Source organism: Pan paniscus, chromosome 2 (genome assembly GCF_029289425.2).
Source record: "Pan paniscus chromosome 2, NHGRI_mPanPan1-v2.0_pri, whole genome shotgun sequence".
Classification (NCBI taxonomy): domain Eukaryota; kingdom Metazoa; phylum Chordata; class Mammalia; order Primates; family Hominidae; genus Pan; species Pan paniscus.
In genome coordinates, this window is record NC_085926.1 from 106,020,529 (window position 1) to 106,044,111 (window position 23,583).

Genomic DNA, 23,583 nt, shown 5'->3' on the forward strand with positions numbered 1-23,583 from the left:
CAAGACATTGTGTCCTTATGACACTTCTTGGAGGCCCAGGATCCAGCTGTGTGTCTGAATTTTCAGGTTATGTTAGCCAATAGATCCCATTTTTCTTAGATTTAAGTTTTCTTTCACTTGTAATCAATAGTCCTAACTGATAATTAAAATGGAGAACCATACATTTCAGTCTTGAAGAGACTTATCTCATTCTACAGGCAGAGACGGACACTGAGATCCAGGGAAGTAGCTTTCCCAGGTCCTCTGCTAGCTGGTAGTGTAGCCAGGACTAGCACCCAGGTCTCCCGCTTTCTCATGTGATGTTTTCACTGCACCATGGAGAAAATTAAAAAATAATTATGAAACACATTGGACTGATTTAAAACTTTTAATTAAAACTCTGCTCTAATTAAAAGCTTATTGGGTATTATACTCAAAAAATTCATAATATTTTAAATCATTCTTTACATTGTTACCTAGAATATAAGCAACTTAAAAATACATTAATAAATTAAATTTTTCAGAAATGTGCTTGTGGTCTGCTGTAGCAGCAATAGAAATAGCCCAACAAAATAGCTTAAAATGTTTTATTAAGTATATATAATATTACAGGGTAATATTTACAAAGTTATGTTTTTTTAAATAAAAAAGTACCTTGGCAAAGATTGCAGATATTCAAAGCTTTAAACAGTGATAAATTGATTTAATACATATATAAAAAAAAACCTTTAACGGTAACACAGCTGTAAAACAACTTTGGTCTTCAAATCACTGCAAAAAAATGGCTACTGACAAATAGCACACCTTTAATTGCTATGCAAAAAAGCTCCAAGAGAGGATCTTGCACATAGCAACACTGGAGTTCTCTTTATTTAGAATGGTTAATAGATATTTATACGATGTGGGATCTAATTCTCAACAATGGCTTTTTGTAAATAATGCTCCATTTAATAAAAACAAAATGTTTTCTTCTCTCACCAGTCATGATAACAACACTTTTAAGATTTAAGATGTTGTCTTACAGAGGAGCTTAGTACAAATGCTTTCTTTTTTTCAAAAAGAGAAATTTGTGAGAAAGCTGGTCTTCAATGATCTTAATTAAGAACTGTCAAAGCTTAAGGCAGAAAAACTGCCTGGTCACTCACTGCTCATCTCTTCAAAGTTACCTGGATTATCCCTATTAGTCACTGAAAATGACCTAACAAAGGACCCCAGCAGGTGATGGCAGTTAGTAATTTTAAAATATGACACAAGTAAAACTGTTTATAAAAAAATCCCTCAACCAAATAAAATACAATAAAAGATAAACGGTTGCCCGACAATCATTTCTCCAGTTTCCAACAACAGGTAAATTAAGGAGTATGTGTTTCCATACATACACCACAGATCCCCCTTTTTGAATACCCATTTTAAGACAAGAGAAACCTAGAAGGTTGATTACAGCTTAATTTGTATTACTGAGATGGAGGAGTAAACTTATCGTGTTTTGAGCTTTGTTAGTGCAAATAACAATTTGGTGGTCACTTACTAAATTGACTATAGCATCCTGAAAAAAGAAATATTTCCAATTATGGGATAGCCCTGTTATTTTAATTCTGACATTCTTAGGGATTTAAACAGAATGGACCTGGAGTTTCCAGGAGAAAAATAATCACTTTTGAAGGTTTTTAGAGCATGTGAAATTAGTCAAAAAAAAAAAAAAAAAAAAAAAAAAACCAGAAAGAAAGAAAACTCTCAAGCTCACCCTACTAAAAAGTGATAAATCTAAATACAGCCAACTCTCAATCATTTAACTTATGTACCTAGCTTCTGATGTATGCAAAACACTGCAGGAAGAGAGAATGGAAGAAAGAAAAGCTCTAGCTATAGAAGGAATTTTAAAATCAAGGGAGAAGAGCAAGACCAAAAAACTAATAGAACTAAGCAGAGATGCATAAAGTACTATAGGAATGGTAAGTTAAGAGACAAAAGAGCAGCTACACAGATGAAGAGGAACTGCAAAGGAGAGTGTTTTGAAGGAGAAGACAAATAGAATTCGGCAAAAGTAGCTGGAAAGGTTGTTGCAGAAAAGGACAAATGGTGTCACTGTGAGAACACACAATAAACAAAACTGAATGGAAGAGTCAACAGCAGAAACTGGGATCAGGGAGTAAAAAGCATATTATGGGACAAAACAGATACATGATGTGCAAAACACTGTCTGCAATTTAAATGTGATGTGATGGAATTTGGGAGCCATTACAAATCTGATTTAAAGAGAAGGAACTGGCCCAATGATGCCCAAGCAGGAAGACTCCTGCTTCTGTGGTCCCTTATCCAGAGAAGCTGACAACTAGTGAGAGCAAGAGTTGGTTTCATCTGGCATTTCCCTCACTATCTCTGGTGGCATTGTCTAGGGCAGTGAATGCCTCAAAAGGCAGGCAGCATTAAAGAGAACACAATGGATGGATGAGATTCAAGAGCGAACCCCAAATAAATGAGAGTTTACTACATATTAAAAGGTACAACTTTAGTTTATAAAAAATTTTACTATAAAGATTTTCATACCTTTTCTAATAGGAGCTTGGATCTTTTTCAAGTCCATCTGCTTTTCCCTCCTTTCATCAAAACTGATTTTTAAAGTAACAAACTAGGTTAGCAAAATGTAAATATTTTCAGAAGGAAAAAGTGCTGCAGGAGCCATCAGATTTGTATAAAGGAATACAGCTCCCTCTATATATGTTATTATTTTGGACAGCTACACAATCAAGGAAGAATATACATGTGTGTATATACATACGTATTTATAGATATACGTATATATTTGTGTATAATTTTTTTTTTCAAGAAGAGCTGTCTTACTAGTATGTTCAGTTTTCTGAGAGGCCTCAGCAGGTCATAAATTTAGGTTTGCCATGGGCAAACTACTTGGTCCCAACATGAAATATGACAATTTGGCATAAAAGAGGCACACGGGAACATCTGATGGACTAAGAAATAACTATTATTAATGCAACTACAAATATGAATATCTTATTACACAAACAGGAAGAATTATGTATTTTTACAGGGTATTGGTGAGCAGTCAAAAAGCGTGGCGAATTACCTAGAAGTTTTAAAAGTTTTAAGTGATCAAATATTTGCATCAAATATAATTCCACCCAATAAAGAACTTTGTATTTAAATGTTTTTACTAAAAGCACAAAATTAACCTTTGCTCTCCTGTAGGTACCCCACCTTTGTCCATACAGAAGATGCATGTGCCTATCTCATACGTATGCACATACAAACACACATCCACAAACAGGTAAAAAACGAATGCTAAAAGTCTAAAAGTACTCCAGGCGATCACAACTGTCAGAACGTTAATTTTCTTCTAACCAGGATAGGAAATGTGGGTTTTGTTTACTTTTCAATCATAGGGGAAGGGGAGTACGAGGCAGGACTACAGGAGGAAGGTGATGAATGTTTATCATGCAACATAGATACAACAGTAATAAATCCCCATTCAAGGGCTGGCCTGTTGGCCTGATGGTGACACACATTTTGTTGCCATGCAGGAGACTCATAGTTCAAATTTCAATCTTGCTTTTTTCATGCCCCAGATCAGAAAAGAAGTGAAGAAACACTGTAGATTTTTGCCTTCAAATCAGAGGAAGGGAATACATATGTTACAACCATAGCTATTTTTGCTGAAAAGTGTGAACACAGTGCTCTGAGAACAAGTCTGGCTCCTTCCTGCAACTGGTGCTACCGTGTCACTAGACCATGTTCAAAGAGGAGAAAAGGTGCTACATCTTGTACAGCAGAAGCAAGTTAACAGGAGGACAAGACAGGGTTTCAAGGGGTTATGTGAATAAAAGGAAAACATATCCATCAATAAAAGTACCCTAAATCTGGGAAGGACCTGTTACACTGTTTGTTGAAGGGGGAATGTGGGAATGGCAACCCCCAAGAATGAGGACCACTATCTCCATCAATATCACATCATACGGAGATCATACAAGATGCTCCCAACCAAATTCCTGCCTGTACTTAATTTATTATTCCGTTGACCCAGAAATGGCAGACACCTCTCAGCTAATGCCATACTGCCATAACTGCCCAAAGCTGCTGTGAACCTGAGTTGGCAAAGGTTTGATGGAAGCCACTGGTTTTCATAGATATCTCTGGGTAATCACCAGGGCAGTGCTAAGTAGTTATCACCCTGAACCAATTTAAACTGGTTACCTAGAGGCCGGAGGCCCTAGGACCTGAAAGGCATCATTCTTGGAAATTGTCCATTCTACTATTGCCCCTAATTGATTAAAAATAACAACAAAAAACTGGATCTCAATTGGGCAAACAACATAGATCATAATTATTTTATTAACTAAATTACAGCTGCTTTGAATAAAAACTTAACTAACAATCACGTAAGGGTCTCATAGGTGACAACCAGTTACTTTTCTTGTTTCTTCTCCTCAACAGTGAATCATCAAGGCCATGGTGCTTAAACACAAGTGTATTCCTTTCACGTCTTACTACTCTCCAAATCGGAGTCCATCACTTCACTTCAGTTATTCTGGAAAATTGAAAAATGAACACATAATCACTATTCGTGTCTATTTTCTACCCATTAAAAAGTTGACACATTAAAAAAAGTTTCAGATATATAGTATCTAAAAATTAAGAAAATAGATCTGCAAAGGTCAGAGACAGAAACCAGGCAAATCATTAGCCTTTTTAATTTCAGTAAGAAAAAGGCCAATGCCAAATGAAAGTAAAAAATCAACAGAGTCTGATAATCTCTGTTTGCTGGGTTGGCTGAGGAAAAGCCAAGAGATGTTGATTTTTCAAAGCAAAAGACGTTGATCCTAGAATAATATTCTATAATATTCACTTTGGATCTCCACCATTCATTTAATGTAAGTAAAATAAACATCTGATCAGCTGTAGATGAAAGAGAAAAATGGTACTGACTCTGATACCTAGGAAGCACCCTGAACCTCATTCATTGACAAGGCAGACATACTGTAAGCAATAAGCAGTTGGCAGTGGGAAGTACCCACCAGCCAGACATTTTAAAAACAAATTCTGATCAGCTGAATATTAGCAAAATTAAGAGAATCTTGAAGATCATCGCAGATTTCATCACAAATATTCAAGGCAAAACTGTTTTACAATATTTCCTGATGCAGTAGTTTAAAAAAGTCACATCTTAAGAGAAATTAACAAAGGAAGAGGCACTCAAGATTCTTAGATTGCTTTCCTGAAAATGGAGAAAAGTTTAGTTTCTTCATACAACTACAGAACAATGACACCACCAAGGAAAAGGAAAGGACATATAAATTTAAAAAAATATAGGACATCAGAATGTAAACATGAACAAACCATGCCACAATTCCTGGAACAAACCATGCCATGCCACAGTTACTGGAACAAACCATGGCCACAATTCCTGGTACTAGTCATTTTATGTTTTGTTATGTCTTTTAATTTATTCCTGTGAACTATAGTCTTTTTTAGGAGGCTAATGGCTTATATAACAAAACATGCTTTTAAAGGCTGTGACACAAACATACAAAAGTAGGATCATTCTGTGACTCCATGCTGAATACACATTGTTTTAAACTTTGTTCACCAATGCATGACTGGAGTGTTTTTAATCTTATGCAAATATTAATGACACTTGGGGGAATACAGCTTCCTGAGTTAAATGCTGTACTTTGCTACAGAAGAGGGCAGGTAAGGTCACAGACTTTAAAACAGTAAAATATAAAGCAAACTATTTACATGACCGAGGAGTGATTATAAATATCAAAGGTAAGAAGACATTTTTTGATAAGATAAAAACATAAACATAATTACTAAATGCCAACAAAACTGAGGAATCATAATATGCTAAGGTAAAACCAAAATAAATGCTTGTTGCACTCAATATCTGAAACCTATGTATCTTTAAGAACAAATATATTTCTTTGAAATATTCCATAAAGATTAGAAGTTATTAGCCCAGAGTTCTTAAAAAAAAAAAAAATGGAAGCAAAAGCTGAGGACGAAACATCTCTCTCTCTCTCTCTCTCTCTCTCAACCTCTCTCTTTAATCATCTCCTAAAAGGTAAGAACCAAGCTCCTGATTGGAAAAGCAGAGATGTTAAGTCCCCATGGGTTAAATGCAACAAAATCACCAACACAAGCATAAAAGAAACTCTGTCAAAATGATAAAGATTTGTGCCAGATTATTTATGTGCCTTATAAAAGGCATTTTAAAGTTACAGTCACCAGACACGGAATCTGAAAAACATTTTACAAAAAGTGGTAATTTCTCTTTGCTGGGAGCCATATGACTGGAGTCTGATTCGTGACACCCTACAGTTTTTACAGTAGTAGTTTTGCAATTTTTAGCAGAGTAGATTTAAGTTGTATACATCAAGAAATGTGAACCTTTATCATCTGACAGTGTCCCTTTTACTAAAAAAGAGCCACATTTTCAAGAAGCTTTTTTGTTTTCCAAAGTCCATGTTTTAACTGATCTATAATTATTAAGTGCATTTTATACTTACCATCATTCATCATTCCTTTTGATTCTTTGAATGCTAGGATTAGTAACAAGCCAAGCAGGCAGTTAGTGAGGTTCCACAATTGGAAATCATTTCTAAATAAACAAATATGCAATGATATGCTAACTAGTCTACAACTCTACAGCCAAATTAATTGTAAAGCTATCACTTTATTATGTAGCCTTTCTGTGGATCATACCCACAGCATTCACAAAGGAAACAGACTTAGTTGGGAAATCAGATCTAGGTTTACAAAGAAAGAAAATGAGATGTTTTGGTCTATCTCTGTGGCAATAGCCTGTATCTTTCTAAAATGTGTACATCAGAAATTGGAAGTAATTGGGATCCTTCTCTACTAGGGGGTGCCATGCTTCGTCTCAACCAGTAGCAAAAGGCAACGATCCCCTTGCCCAAATATCACTTGGTTAAGGTAAGCAGCTACTTAGACACAGAATAGTGCATTTTTCCCAGTGGTGAGAATATTATAAAAGTAATATTCATAATTCTTTTTTATTTTTTTTGAGACGGAGTCTCACTCTGTCACCAGGCTGGAGTGCAGTGGCATGATCTCAACTCACTGCAACCTCCGCCTTCCGAGTTCAAGCAATTCTCCTGCCTCAGCCTCCCGAGTAGCTGGGACTGCAGGTACACACCACCATGCCCAGGTAATTTTTGTATTTTCAGTAGAGACAGGGTTTCAACATGTTGGCCAGGATGGTCTCAATCTCTTGACCTCGTGATCTGCCCGCCTCGGCCTCCCAAGGTGCCGGGATCGCAAGCATGAGCCACCGCACCCAGCCCATAATTCTTGATGTATAATCAAGAGTAGAGATGCCAAGGAAAGAAAAAAAGAGGAAAAAAACCTAGATTCTTCCTAAGGCATAGACAGGGCATTCTAACTGTTTTGCGGGCCAGTTCAAATTATGATCTGGTAAGGGATTAAGAGTGAAATAACCACATACCATTAAGGGGTTCCTCTACAGCTTTCTGAAAAATATTTAAAATATATTTACATAAAAATATAATTTATGTCATGTCATTTTATAGTAAAACTAATATATGCTAATATTTAAATTATGTAGTAAGCAGTAAATCCTACAGTCAAAAACAAAACAAAACAAAACAAAACAACGAAATAAGCCTGTAAATGTTAAAGCAAAGCTTGCCAAGTCGGGTTAATAGTTTAATAATAACTGTATTATTCTCTTAATATTATTTTTCTAAACAGAATTTCCCACTTCACCACTCAGCTCAAGAAATTCTAACTTCTAAAAATATGAAAGTGCAAGCATAAATAGCAACAACAGAATAAATAACACAGTGAAGAGGTGGAAGCAAAACAGAATCATCTTTAAGTATCGCAAATTGAACTCAGTAACTGGGAAAGAAAATGTGTTAGGATTTACAGGTCCAGTTAAGTTGCTGGCCTCTTGTGACCAACATAGCTATGGCACCAATCTTTCTAGAATATACCCCTGTGGTAGACACACATACCCGCCCCACCTGCCCTTTAGGCACACTGAGGCTTGTCAGACTTAGAAGCATATGTGACCTCTACCTCCGGCCACAGACAGAAGACTCTCTTTGGCATTCCAGATACATCTATCATCACTCCATTATAGGAAGCTAAGTACAATATAATCCTTTCCAGAGCTTATCTCCACAAAATAGCACTTGGGCCTGTCACTGTGATAAGTCTATGTTTATAAATATGCTTTTCTCTTCATTTATGCCCTCCTAAAATTACTCCTTTCTTGGAATTTTCTCAAATGGCTTAATAAGGTATCTAAGGTACAATGAAACCTTAAGCACAGTTTTAAGGGAAAAAATGTTTATAAAACATTTGTATGGGAGAGGATCGAATCATAACTCCGAATAGATGTTTTCAGCAATATTTACATTTATTTTATAGATTATAATTATCAATGATGTCAACTTAGTATAGATTTCTCCTCATTTTTAAGCCTGAAATTGTCATTCTGTGTATGCACATCCAATGAATCCAACAGGTGAGGTGATATATTGGAATCAGCTTCCTTCTGATTGCAGAGATAATATAGCCATTATTCCTACTTTCCAGTTTTGGGTGTGAGAAGTCAGTACAATCTTAAGAAATCATTTATTCCATCCCATTGACACTAAAATGACCAAACACAGGTTTTAAAATAGAACTGGACCCATTCATGCAAAGGTCATGCAATGACTTCAACATTCTCTTAATTTGACGTGAGACAAAACAGATAGCAAAATATCTCAATTACCAAGTTCCTCAGTCTAATCCCTCAAATGATCGTTCACAATTCATTTAATAAACTTTAACTTACCCTAGGAGGTTGTATAGTCTTCTGATTGGAAGCTGATATAAATAACAAATAAGAATATAAATTTAATAAATGAAATAAACTAAGGCATTTGGTAATGTTTAATTTTAAGATAAAATGTTCAGGGCTAAAACTAAAGGTGCCAGAGATGTTAATGAAAGAGTTCCAGCTCTGACAGTCTATTCAAACATGCTGAATATTCTTGATTATATACACTGATTTGAAAAATGAAGCAAATAACCCATCTACATCAAATAGTAAACACATTCTCTCATTTGTTTATGCTATCTTTCCCCCAAATCAGCCACTTGTTACACTGGCTGGTGGGAAAATGCTGTCACCAACATAGCCCCACCATGGGTGCTCCATCCTCCCTCCTCTATCTACCCAGAGTGTAGACAGAATGTGCCAGAATTTGTCCCCACTACTCCATCTCCCTTAGCTCACTGCTCCTGTGTCTTACAAGCTCAGTCTCTTTCTCCACACCACTCCCTGGGTCTTTCCAGTTTCAAAGCTCCGAAGAGCTAACAAACTAAAGAAAATACTCAGATAGCTCTAAGTATTCCTCTATCTATTTCTTCTTAGCTTTCTGAGTTGCCTTTTTCACTGCTTCCAAATGGATTCATTAATGAAGTTGAAGGAATACAGTACATGAGCAAAGTGATGAAAGGGAAAAGAATACCCTAGTTGGGGAGGGAAGAAGAGATAGCTTCCTTATAAAGAAACAAATGAGAAGGCTGGCCGTGGTGGCTCATGCCTGTAATCCCAGCACTTTGGGAGGCCAAGGCAAATAGATTGCTTGAGCTCAGGCATTCAAGACCAGCCTGGGCAACATGATGCAACCCTGTCTCTACCAAAAATACAAAAATTAGCTGGCCTGGTGGTGCATGCCTGTGGTGCATGCCTGTAGTCCCAGCTACGTGGAAGGCTGAGGTGGGAGGATCTCCCTCGTCCTGGCAGGCAGAGGCTGCAGCGAGCTGGGGTCATGCCACTGCACTCCAGCCTGGGTGACGGAGCGAGACTCCATCTCAAAAAATAAAAAAACCCAAAAAACCAAATAAATACAGAATAAGAATCCTACAGATGGAAAAGCGTTGAACAGAAACATGCCATGAACCACTCAGCAGGAGGGGGATCCTACTGAACAGAGAGGCCTATTCCGCTGGGACCTGGGCTGGATGACAGCACTGGATTTTCTCATCAGCAGATGGAGGCACGCCTCCAGGACTGCTCTGTGTTCCTTACTATTTATTTACCACCACTGCACACTCGAACTCTGTCAAGCTTCCAAAGCTGGCAGGGAAAAGGGTGGGTCCTGACCCAAGGAAAGCCAATCTGTGAGCCAGCCAAAAGCTGGTGAGTCTTTCTCAAACAGGAAAAATGGCAACAGACTGGACTGACAAGTTTCTCCCTGCCACTGGACTCTAAGAAGAAACAGAAAAAAACCCAGAAAGTTGGTGATGGGAAGGGAAAGTGAAAAAGAAACAGAAAGGAGACAAGGATGAGTTCAAAGCTGTAGGTAAGAAAAGCTGTCTGTGAGAAGGCATGAATAGGATAAAAAACAGTGGCATAAAGAAGAGGGTGAGCTAGCTGGCTAATAGGCAAAGAATCAAAGACAGAGGAACTCAGGAACTATAACTGACAGGGGCATCACCTTACTCTTGCTGCTGAGAGGGCAACACGATGCTTCAGTTCTTTGATATGGAATGGATCCTTCCAATTCCTAGACTACATACTGTCCCACCCCTGTGAGGCCCAGTTATGTATCTGAGCTCATAGGAGTCCAGTTTCTGTTAGTGCCATGGGCGGCTTTAAATAGGCCTCCCTTACTGTGGAGGAACCTGGGGGAGTGACTTGGTCCTTGTATCCAAACAAGAAGCCAACCTCTTTTTAAAGTAGAACAGGGTAAAATGGGTTGGGATGCACTACATTTAGCAGCCTCCCCAATAAACCAAGCAGAAATACAGAGCTTTATTTGGGAACATCAGGATAGTTACATGTATATACAACTGACTTCAATGAAACCATGCCTTATATCTATGTTCTACAAAGAAAAAGAGAACTAAACAGCTATCTAAATTTCTGATGGTAATATGAAAGTTCAGAGATAAGGTTTTAGAGTTACATTTTTGAGCTCATAAATGTATTTATCAGAATAAACACTGCCAGGTGTAGTGGCACATGCCTGTAGTCCCAGCTACTTGGGAGGCTGAGGTGGGAGCATTGCTTGAGCCCAGGAGCTCGAGGCCAGCCTGGTCAACATAATGAGACCCTGTCTCTAAAAACAAAACAAAACAAAATAGAATATTGCTAACTGCCAAGTAACTCCTTTTCTTCCCTAATAATGTAGAAAGAATAGTTTCTAGTTCTAAATCTCAGATCCAAGGGATGTCACATTTGGCTGGCCCATTCTGAAAAAAGAGATTTATGAAGAATGGTACTTCAAAGGGACATCAGTCAGTTGTGATCCCTCTAAATATTATAAAACCAAACAGTGTACAAGTTAATTTCACCTGAGTTAATTCTCTCCAATATGGATATAACCCATGTGACAAAAGAATTATTACGATTTCTGCTGCTACCATGAGCCTAAGACATTGACAGCCATATATATATATTTTTTAACCACAAGCCTTAAGCATTCCATATGAGCATACTTGCAATGCTTCTTGATTTGTTCTTCTCTCCCTGAAACATCTGACTCCATGCCATAAATATATTTCCAGGGTTTAAATTTTTCAGAAACATTTTTTCTATTGATACCAAATTTACCTCTCCTTAAATTGAACAAGAAAATATCTGAATTTGTATCTATACATAGATAAAAATTCTACATATATATTCTGCATCTGCATCATTCTAAAATATCTGGGATGTTGTGGTAAATATGGTTCTTACTGCTACCAGATTGATTTGTATCAAAACACTATATGCCCTTATATTGAACTAACTGGTAATGGCTTTAAAAATGAGAAAGTATTGATCCTTATAATTATATAAACATTCTCTACAAACAACAAGCCCAACTTTAGTGAGTTTGGTTAGTTTCTTGTAATCTTTTCTATGCTTTCACATTAAGTTATTGTGCCCAGTCCTTTTTCTCATCTTATAAAATTAAAATGCTTCCAATAAAAGAAAAAAAATACAACACAGTTAAAAAAGTTAAAAAATAGAAAGTGAAAGTCCCTTTCACAGAAAGTTGTAGAAAGTGAAAGTGAAAGGCCTACTCTTTAAAATAGCAAATTAAGGCTACAAATTTAAAGTTGGAAATAATAAAAATTATAAAAGTTAAAAATCTCATAGCGACATTAACTTCTTCTTGAAGAGAAAGCTTGGATTTTTAACTATCTGAGGATTTTATTGCATTTAAATCAAAACACAATCATTAGGCTTTTCTAAAACAGAACACGTGCAATGAGTAAAAATTATTTTGGAGACACTTAAAATTTTAACTTCCTAATATAAACGCTCAAATTTGCAACCTTAATGTTACCTAGATTCAGATTTACACAGTCAGATTATATAAGCAAACCATATTAATGTTCCTCCTAGTCTACCACGTTATCTAAAGAGCAACTTTCCTGTACCTTGTCTCTTCTTGCCTTTTAACTGACCATAGGTCTCCCTCTGAACGCTGGCATCAGACAAGTTGATTTAAAAAGTTATTTTAGGATACTATCAATAAAATTAGGACACTATCAATAAAATTGCACTAAATTTTAAACATATAGCATAAATTTTAGCATATAGTATACTTATATGCTAACCTATGACAAAGAAAAATTAATTTGGGGTACTTGTCAAGATTTAAGTCATTTTAATTTAAATGTCAGAACAGTGACAGGTATAGTACAGTGGTTTCACAGGCTTGGAGGAACGTAAGTGATGGAGAAGGCAGGAGAGTGAAGTTAAGGAAGTGGCAGATAGACAATGCTTAGTTCCACTTGAGACATTGTCACCAGACCTGCTGGCAACTGTACTGAAGATCATTCTATGCTAGATATGGAAGGCATGGGGTGGCATGGGAGTAAAAGGGAGGACAACCCAGATAGTGAGGAAAAAATAAGAGCGTGCTGCCCGTCAGCCAAAGGTATCTAATACTACTTCACCAGAGTTGTATGGATACTGCAAATCACACGCTATTCTCAGGCATTTGTGGGGAGCAACAAAACCAGGAGTGTCATCTTCCAGAACCAGACACATGGTGATTGGAAGATGTAACAAAAATAGAATATGCACCAACATTCAAGATGTTCACTGTAGCTACCACATGAATTCCATTCTGCTTTAGATGCCTCCATTGTATTTTATGGCATTATGTGGTATAAAATTAGAAAATTTCATTGAGCAACAACTAAGGCTTATGAACTCATATGCTAAGGATAGGTAGATTTTGGTTAAGTATTTTAATTATTTATCTAATAAGCATTAATTAAAGAAAGACACAGAATATATGACAGAATTGAATTCAATTAACAATCATCAAGAACCAAAGTTCAGAAATAAAGGTAAAAGTTTTTTGAAACTATTATGTGAGTCATATGAGAAATTATTTGACTATAACAATTCAAGTTTGTATTAAGTTTTAGAAACACACACAGCAAAGTTTACCTAAAGCAAAGCAGAAACACTATTTTTTTACTCCATTAATTTATAACTTTTGATTATTTTGATAGGTGGTTAAGAGTATGTTTTATTTCATAAAAATATAATTTTTTTAAAAAACGGAAACTAATATAAATTACATTATTGGGAACATCTTGAGCTTAGGTAAGATAACATTAGTTTCAGGCACAATTGAAAATATCTCTCTGTGTACATATATCTCAATAAAAAATAAGAATTTATGCAGAAATGTTACTTGAAAATTGGCGGATTAAATATACAAGTTAGAAACAATGAAGTAAATTCCATACTTATTAATAATTGATTTTAAAAGGAGTAAAAGCCTATATCTTGAAACTCAATGTTTTCATTATATTGATTTTACCTAGAACTGTTTTAAAGTCATGCATTAGAGGTCACTGCTCTTTAAATGAACAAAATTGATAGATTGTGAATTTTAATTCCTGTCTGGGGTGTCTATGTCTGCAAGAAAAAGAGCAAGTGACAAACAAACAGGTCTGTGCAGGACAGCTCTATCACAGAAACACTGGAACAATTAAAAATCCTATTCTATTACTTAAAATGGATCCTCAAAGATCTCTCCCCTTTTACTTAGTATAAAAAGGTACACATTCTAATAGATAAAGCCATTTTCCTTTAAACTACTTTGGAAACCAAATTTTCATTAATCCTATATGTCTTCTACCCTCTTTAATTACCCTCAAATCATTCCAATTGTATTTTCTGACTTCTGGTCTTAAACTGGAAGAACCAACTAAAAATCTTATATGTCTTCTACCCTCTTTAATTATCCTCGAATCACTCCAATTGCATTTTCTCATTTTTGGTCCTAAACTGGAAGAACAAACTAAAAAGCATTTTCTAAGTGATATATCTGAAATTATTGGCATAGGTTAATGAAAATAAGATTGACTTACCCACAAATTTCATATAAACTAGTCCAAGTAATTGTGCTAGAGCTAAGATACTCAAACCTGAAATCAGAAGAGGGCCATGCATTGGTATACACGCTGTAAAAACAAATAAAATTCTGTATTAGAAAAGCATATGAAATAACTTATTAAAAAACAGTAATAATCCCAAGTTTTAAGAGAGTTATTCTAATGATCAAAAAACAAAAATTATCCATATATGTTTATTAACTTAACCAGTAAAATGACTCAAAATTATTAGAAGAACAAAGCCCTCCTTTGCATAACACATACCTTATCATATCAAGAAATGGGAACTGGTGTTTCAAGTCTAAGGCTCCAACCAATTTTAGCCCAGTTATTTTAAAAGCTCTTCCACAAATACAGGCATATCAGTTTGGGTGCTAGAACAATCAGCCACCAAGCCATATATACAGCTAATATCTTTGTAGCGAGGAGGAAAGCACTATTACCACTGGGATAAATTGGAAGTTTAAAAAGAAAAGCTCAGAATGCTAAATGCTGTCAAGTATACGAATAAACAAAAACTCTTATTTATTGGTGGTGATAATACAAAATGGTACAGCTATTTTGATACAGAGAGTTTGGCAGTTTATTTCAACATACTCTTTACAGTCCCGTAATTGCACTCCCGTATTTGCCCAAATGGAATTGAAAACTTATGTCCACATAAAAATATGCATGTGAATGTACTTTCCACTCAATTTTGCCATGAACCAAAAACTGCACTAAAAAAAAAAAAAATCAAGTCTATATATTTTTAAAAAGAGAGAAAGAAAAAGAAAAAGGAAGAAGAGCTCTGTCCAAGAGTAACCCAAATTAGGTCTACAGAAAGATGACTCTTACCCGCAATACAGAGACTCAGTCCAACCACAGCGAGGATATAGGCTATCACCTGAATAACCAATATGGCAATGACGAAGGAGGTTAATCCAATCGCTGGAGGAAGGAAAAGGATGTAACAGAAGCATGTCAAGAGTATTTAAAAAGCAATCACTTCCACTTGCATTTGGTATAATCAAGGATCTCCTAAGACCAAAGACTGACTCTGGAGTTCATTGTTTGACGGTAGATGTTAACTCAGTGATCTAACCCTTCCACACAAGTAGTCAGCTCCAAATTCACACATTCGGCAGCCTTTAATTTTCACAGTCAGCTAAGCTGGACTGGAAGTTTTTACCCTAAATCTTAGAACAATGCTGCTTTTACCACACTTGTGCATTTTACAATATGAATGGCTATTATGAATGTCTTCTCCACATGCACATGGAATTGCTCTTGCTGAGGGAACCATTATGCAAATATGTGACTGTAAACATCATGCTCTCTATCTCTAGATCTGTCATTTTATAACAAACTAATACCTTTCCAATGTACAACGAGCCAGAGATAGGCTCTAAGACCAAGTGTTAAATGTGACTCTTTAATAGTAATAACTAAATATGGTAGTGATCTACTTTCAAAATGCAGTGAAAATGATACTGATTATAGTTTGGATTTCCATACCATCTTTTAAAACTACAGTATTAAGGTTTGCTAATAATTAAAACAAATATGTTTCTACTATTTGTGATTCATAATTCCATTTTATAGAACCAGTCTTCTTAATGCAGAAGCAGAAGCTTAGCAAAAGAAGAAAAAGACTGCATTTAACATCCACTTATAACTTCAAAAAACTGAAATTAGAATATGAAAATAATCATTAAGAAATTATATGGCATAATTTAAAATTATGCTGATTGGCATCAAATACATATGAAAATCACTTTTTACAAAATAGCTAACCTAGAATAACCTTAAAATTAATATGAATGGGAAAATGTCACTAAGAATAGCATGAAAAATCTTTTAATAAACCTACTCTTATTGAGTTGTAAAAAAATTATATGAATATTTTCACCAAAACTGCTGTTTTGTAAATGAAAAAGGTAGACAAAATCATACTGTAACAACGAAAACTCACCTGTACTAAACACATAGTAGTGAAGTAATATTAATATCCCTGTAGAAGTCACAATTAAACCAAGGCCAGTAGCATTCTTTAATGAATATTCACCTGTCAATAAATAAAAACATTTAAAATATTTTCCTACATACTTTTTAAATGTACTAATCTAAATTCTGTGCTTGACAACTGTGAAAATTTTAAAAATATACATTTCCCTGAAAACCTCACACAAAATTAGTGACTATTTTTTGATTAAGACCAAACTTAAGACATCTAAATCTCAACATTTAAGTTTCAACATGCTGAAACCTTGAATTGGCTCTGCCTCCTTCTTAACTAGTTTACAGAATTCCAGTGAGAAACTGTGTATTCATCTTTTACTGTTCCCTTCATCTGCTGTATTCAGTATGTCCCAAAGTCAAATCAATTGTTCTTTCAAGTTGTCTTCTGAATTCACCTCCTTCTTCCTGCTGTCTTCACTAACTTCAGATACCAATAGAGCTGCCAAGCCCACGTTCCTAAATATTACACCTGCACTGCATTCTTCTCCAGAAACGATGGTGTGCTATAGTTATTAGGTTGAGTCCCAGCCTTCCTTTGCTTTTCTTTACATGTGCTACATATCCTCATTTCCCACTCACATTCCCATCCTCCAAATGCAACTGCCAATTTCCACAGACTTGGTTCCCACATTCATTCTACTTTCATGTCTTGGCCAATGAAGTTTGCCTCTGTAGTGAGTTGAATGATAGCCCTAAAATTATTTCTACCTCCTAATCCCTAAAACCTGTGAATATTACCTAATACAGCAAAAGAGTGAATACTGCATTATATGGCAAAAGATATGATGAAGTTAAGGATCTGAAAGGAGGAGCTTACCCTGGATTATATGAGTGGGCTCTAATTCCAATGACAAATGTGCTCATAAGAGAGAGGCTGAGGGAGATTTAACAAAAACACAGAGGCAAAGACATAGAGGAAGGAGGAGGCAATGTGACCAGAGAGGCAGAGGGTGGAGTTTGCTGTGGCAAACTAAGGAATGATAAACACTGTCATTCTTCAGCAAATTCCAGAAGCTAGAAGAGCCAAGAAATGGATTCTTCCATACAGCCTTGAGAGGGAGTGTGGCCCTGAGGACATCCTGATTTCAGACTTTTGGCCTCCAGCATGGAAAGGGAATTGCTATTGTTTAAGCCACCCAGTTTGTGGTCATCTGTTCCAACAGCCCTAGGAAACTAATGCAGCCCTCCTCACCTTGGAATGCACTCATCTACCTCCTGCGTTCCTGCCTAGGAACTGCACGTCTTACCTGGGACGAAAAGAATGGCTCCAACAATGACAATGACAGTGACCATTAGTCCAGCAACAAGTAAAGCAATTGTTTTCTCATCCATACCACCGGATCTATATTTAAGTGCTTAAAAAAGAAAAACAAAGAATTATATGAACTCAATCACAAGTGAAGCCATTTTAATAACTTATAAGGTACAGAGACAAACTGACAGAAGTACTATAATGTAATAACTTCTGAGGAACAACTCCTTAATATCATCAAGTCACCTCACATCTCTTTCATAAGCAAATGGATAATGTCACGGCAGTATAAATATGGATGGTGAATTTATAGGTGACACCTTGTTTTCCTACACTAACAAATGAGGTTCTATACATCGGTCTTTCTCGGTTGATGTATTACTAATAAATTGAGCTAGATAAGTTTTTGGGGGGAGGGGGGACACTGCTCTGCATAATATAGAATGTTTAGGAGCATCCCTGGCCTCTACATACTAGATGCTAGTAACTAGATGCCAGTTATGTTAATCAAACTGTTTTCAGACATTGTCAATGCCCCCGATGAGCAAAACCACTCCAACTGACAACACAACACTGATGTACATAATACTAATGGGAAATAATGGGTTAATTAACAATATTGAGAAAAAGAGAATTTTGTTCTACCTTATATAAAATTAGTAAACCATCTGGAAATCTATTTTGTTTTGAAAAAAACGACAGAATAAAACTGGGCAGATTACACCCTTGTGAAATCCTGATGAAGAAAAAAAGCTTAAATTGTTCAATTAAAATATTTTAATAAAAATAAACTGCAAAGACTCAATGGGATTCATCATACATGTTATTGTTTCTGCTGCTAGCTCCACTGTCAAGTATCTCATACCTTCTCTGAAAGAATGGAATGGGTCAATCTGCGAATATTAGTTCTTTTACTATATATGAATCTTTTAAATTTTGGTTAATATTGAAGTTGATTTTTTCACCAAGGAAGTTGTTTAAGGCAACCTAAAAGCAAACTGAGTAGCGGAAAGAAACAGCGTGTGATTGAAATGCTGCTGTGTGTCATCCACATAGAGATAGTCTCCATGACAGTAATCAATTGGTGACTGTCATGAAGGGGAAAATATTTTAAATGTTATATTTAGCATTTAGTTTTTTTTTCTTCTACAGTGACAAACATTAAATAAAGTAAAAGCAATAAATAAGCCCCTAAATGACTGTGATAAAAATCTATGTTTAAGGTATATGACAGGTACCTAAATATTTCTGGAATTTCTATCTACCCATACTTTATAACCTCAATTTTAGTCTCTCTATGGGGAGATAAGTCCTAAGCAATAAATAACCAATTTATTAATGTGGATTTCAGTTACGCAGTTGAGTAACTGAAATCCACATTAATCAGAGAAGAGAAACCCATATTAATCAGAAAACATCCTATGGCAAGTTCCCCAAGTTTTTATTTGATTCATTACTTCCGCCCAGCCCTGGACTTATGTGCCTAATACTCAGTCATAGCCTTGCCTTCTTATAAGGCACAGAGTTTTCATAACTTCCCTATTTTCTAGGCTCAAATGCTGGCTAGAATGAAACTGAGTGTATAAGTCACAAAAGGCACATACACAGAAAAAGGAACTTTCTCTAGACATACGTCACATTTTCCATTTTAATCCCATATATATTGTTATCTAAATAGAGCTTGAAAGTTCTGCAAAGGGTTATAAAGTAGAAGCTGTTTCAAATGCACCTCACAATCAATCAAACATTCATAAGAAACTCTTCCAGGTTTAAGTCAATGCATAAAAAAGCTACTAAGATCAAGCAACAAGAATTTGCCTTAGAGTACAGTATAATTTCATGGGAAAAGGTTGACTTATGTTCTTCTATATTTTTCTTTTTCTTTTCTTTTTTTTTTTTTTTTTTTTGGAGACAGAGTCTCTCACTCCGTTACCCAGGCTGGAGTGCAGTGGCACAATCTCGGCTCACTGCAACCTCTGCCTCCCAGGTTCAATGATTCTCCTGCCTCAGCCTCCCGAGTAGCTGGGACTACAGGCATGCGCCACCAGGCCTGGCTAATTTTTGAATTCTTTTTTTTTTTTTTTTTAGTAGAGACGGGGTTTCACCATGTTGGCCAGGCTGATCTCGAGCTCCTTACCTCATGATCCACCTGCCACGGCCTCCCAAAGTGCTGGGATTACAGGTGTGAGCCACCATGCCTGGTGACTTACATCCTTCTTAACAAAAATAAGAGTTTGAATCTCATATAAAATTTATCCTCTTTAGGCTTAGAAGAGCTGTTATAGGAGAAAACAGTGCAAACAATAGCAACAAAAATAAAACATCACAAAATACTACCATAGACAGGGTTCCACCATAAAATGGTCTGTCTCTCTTTGAGTATAAGTACACTATATATTGAAAGTAGTTTTGGTTCCTGTTGATTAGTTCAACTACTACTTATTTTCCAGGCCACCTTAAACTTTTCCTTAAATTAAGTAGCCATTTCCAACAAATACACATGTTGAGGATCCCAAGTGTGAAAAAATCTGAAATCCAAAACACTTCTGGTCCCAGGCATTCTGGATAACGGACACTCCACCTGTCTCTGTGGGGTCTACTAATGAAAGAGTATCTCCAGGTTTTCTTCAGTGAATCTTCAGAAAGAGTTTCTTTTGGCTCATTTTCTTTGCTCACATGGTCACATTTCAGCAGGTACCACAGCTAATGTGGGGTAGGTATCTTGTTGCTAGCCCAGTCGTCAAATTTCTCAGTATAGTGAAAGGGCAAGGAATTTGATATAATAGATGCCATAGAACCCAATAACCTCAAGGATCTCTTATCGATCTTTTCTTGTCCTTCAGTAAGTGGATTTATCCTTATTTATTGAATGTATCAAAACATTAAATGCAGCAAAAAAAATAAATTCAAGTAATTCTCCACTTAGCATTAAGATAAAAATAACTCAATGTGTTGTTAACAGCAGGCTCTTATCAAATTTTCTAGTATGACTTTCAGATGGCTTGGCAAAGGCAATCTATGTAATTTTTAAAATCTGCATGCTCTTAAGGATTACCTTCAGCTACAACTACTGAAATCAATACATAAAATAAAGTACATGAGAAATAATAGTAATTACATGCTTAACAAAAAATGTATAACCTTAGTGCTCAGCCTGACACAGGAATACCAAGTATCAGGGGAGACAATATAACATTTTTGTGAACAAATTAGGTATTCTAAAATTTTCTTTTATATGTTCTATAAAATAATTAGTAACCAAAAGCAGGCTACTTCTAAGAAATCTGTTGGGTTGGTTCATTCATCTGTTCTACAAATATTTACTGTGTACCTACAATGTACCAGCCCCTTTTGCTAGTCTAAATCAAGGAACAAGTAGATTACTTTATTTGACAATAATTGATTGAGCACTATCCATCTGTATGACTATCACTATTCTAAATGCTGACAGTGAACACGAAAAGCAAACACAAGGCCTGCCTCAAGGCCCTTACATTCTAATGGGTGAGCGTGTGTGTTTCAGGGGAGGGGGGTGTGAGTGATGAGTATGTTACTCCCAAAACTTCTTTCCCAGTTAAAGAGATGGTGAAGGCCTACTCTACTCTAAGAAAATTCCTTTATGCATTTAATCTTTCAAATTCATGCAGATGAAGCAATGACATGTCCTCTAGCCACCTGAAAAAACAGCTAATGTTATGAATGGACAAGAAGGTTTTCTGATTTTGTGACCAATAGACAGCACATACAAGATAAAATGCAGGTTGTGACTGATGAAATCTAATGAAATTACCAAGTCAACTTGGGGATAAAATCAAGTCTATCATGTTAAGTTTCCACGACACCCCAAAGACTGGATTTGACACACCCATATAGGCTCACACAGACTGCAGTCCATCCAACAAAACCCAAAACCCAAGAATTTAATGCCTGCCCAAAGACATGACATTTGGAGTGATTGGTAAGTAAGCAGAGAGACAGGAAGGCTTACCAGGCTGATGCGTATCAGACTTAGAATAAATCATAAAGAAAGATGGGTTTGATTTCATTATTACAGTGCTGTTTTCTGATAACTCTAGGAAAGTAATTTTAGAATATTTTTGGTATCTGTTGAGCTGTAAATGAATATTGTTTTCAGTGCAGAATAAAGCACATCAGACACCTTTACACATAAAATTACAATTTCATTTTTTAAATTGTTTAAATTTAAATTACTATTTTTCAAGTATCTAATACGTTTATTTAACACACACATGCATACACAAATGTAAGCTTCTGAAACTGGTACTGGAAAAAAATGAACATTAATACCAATTATAAAATTACTTGACAGAAGACAAGTTAAATCATTTTATAATAAACTCCATACACTATCCAACTTGCTCTAATGAAACAATTTTGTCACAATGAATACTGACTAGACATCAGTCTATAGGACAGAGATAAAAGAGCCCAGGCTTTGTGCATCAAGTACTTTGAACATAAAAGATGAAAGAAGAGGATGTCCAACAGACCAAACTTCCTTTTTTTCATTATCAACTTTCCCTGCCTTGTGGATTTCACAATTTTAGAGTATATGGAGAAGGTTGTGATGTCTGGATTTGGAAAGGGTCAAGGGATTTCTACAAAAGAGTAAAATGCTGAGCTATAGATTTGTTCAACTCCTCCTACAATAAAATCAGCACATAAGCACATTATTTAATAACAGAATGTGATCATTATATGGACAGGACCAAGGGAAAGCACTGGGAGTTCAAGATTATTGAACAGAATTCACTGTAAGGGGCCATGCATGGTGGCTAATGCCTGTAATCTCAGCACTTTGGGAGGCCGAGACAGACGGATCACGAGGTCAGGAGTTCGAGACCAGCCTGGCCAATATGGTGAAACCCCATCACTACTAAAAATACAAAAATTACCCAGGCATGGTGGTGCACGCCAGTAGCCTGTAGCTACTCGGGAGGCTGAGACAGAAGAATCGCTTGAACCTGGGAGGCGGAGGTTGCAGTGAGCCGAGATCACGCCACTGCACTCCAGCCTGGGCAACAGAGCGAGACTCCGTCTCAAAAAAAAAAAAAAAAAGAATTCACAGTAAACTTAATAACAAAGTCTTATTACCAGGGGCCATCAACCAGGTCACAGAATGATTCTTTGTGATAATATTTATTGTATATTTTACTTTCTTGGATGGAAATTTCCTAGTCCAAGATAGGCTATGTCTTCACTTTTTCAGAATAATTTTTCTAATCTATGAAGAAATTTCCTGTTCCATTACTTATTTTAAATATGCTTTCATGGCTGAATTACTTTCATTATTAAGCTGTCCTCAAGTCAAAACTCAAGGACTTGGTAGGATCTCAAGGTAGTGTAATAAGAACTTTTTTCCTTGAATTTTCTAACAATGATTTCTACAGGAACATCTACTCAAAGACATCTGAGCCATAACCAAAATCTCTGTGGAGTAATTTTGAGCAGGGAGGGGAAAGTTGAAAAAAAAAAATTAAAGATGCCTAGAATACAGTTTTAAATTTGGAATCAAGTACTGCAGTCCTCACTTTGCACTATTCTGATATGAATTCCAGTTACCATGGTTTAATCAAATAAATCCCTCATAAACAGTCCAAATTTCAATTACCACAATATATTAACTGAGTAACTGCATAAAGTACAACTTCACTGCTATTTCTTCAGTTCAGAAATAACTATGTAAATAGCAGATGTCCCATCATGATCAGTGATCAACCATGTCACTTCTTTTGAAGACTGTTGGTGACTAGTCACTGTACATCTGATATTTAGGTCATGCACAGACAGCAAAGTATGGAGTTTTGTTACCTCCTTGTTTCCCAGTGATAAACCCATGTGACATTTTATAATGGATAAATCAAAAGAGAAAACTAGGCAAGAAAGATGAAAGAGTAAAGAAATAAAAACTGACAAATGCT

The 23,583-nt window shown here is 36.0% G+C and overlaps 1 protein-coding gene across 3 annotated transcripts in view; it reads right to left on the bottom strand.

Moving 5' to 3' along the window:
• Positions 1 to 552: 552 nt before the first annotated feature.
• Positions 553 to 23,583, bottom strand: part of CD47 (CD47 molecule) — a 47,940-nt gene continuing 24,909 nt past the window's right edge. The window contains exons 4-11 of one of the 3 annotated variants that reach the window (XM_034957051.4): positions 17,637 to 17,744; positions 16,343 to 16,435; positions 15,226 to 15,318; positions 14,365 to 14,457; positions 8,825 to 8,856; positions 7,463 to 7,487; positions 6,504 to 6,536; positions 553 to 4,522 (exon numbers count right to left, since the gene is read on the bottom strand). In XM_034957051.4, the coding sequence (XP_034812942.3) occupies positions 4,518 to 4,522; positions 6,504 to 6,536; positions 7,463 to 7,487; positions 8,825 to 8,856; positions 14,365 to 14,457; positions 15,226 to 15,318; positions 16,343 to 16,435; positions 17,637 to 17,744 (482 nt within the window). In that variant the 3' untranslated portion in view covers positions 553 to 4,517. The remainder of the gene's footprint in view (positions 4,523 to 6,503; positions 6,537 to 7,462; positions 7,488 to 8,824; positions 8,857 to 14,364; positions 14,458 to 15,225; positions 15,319 to 16,342; positions 16,436 to 17,636; positions 17,745 to 23,583) is intronic. The other 2 variants (XM_034957053.4, XM_034957054.4) reach the window with 2 other exon arrangements.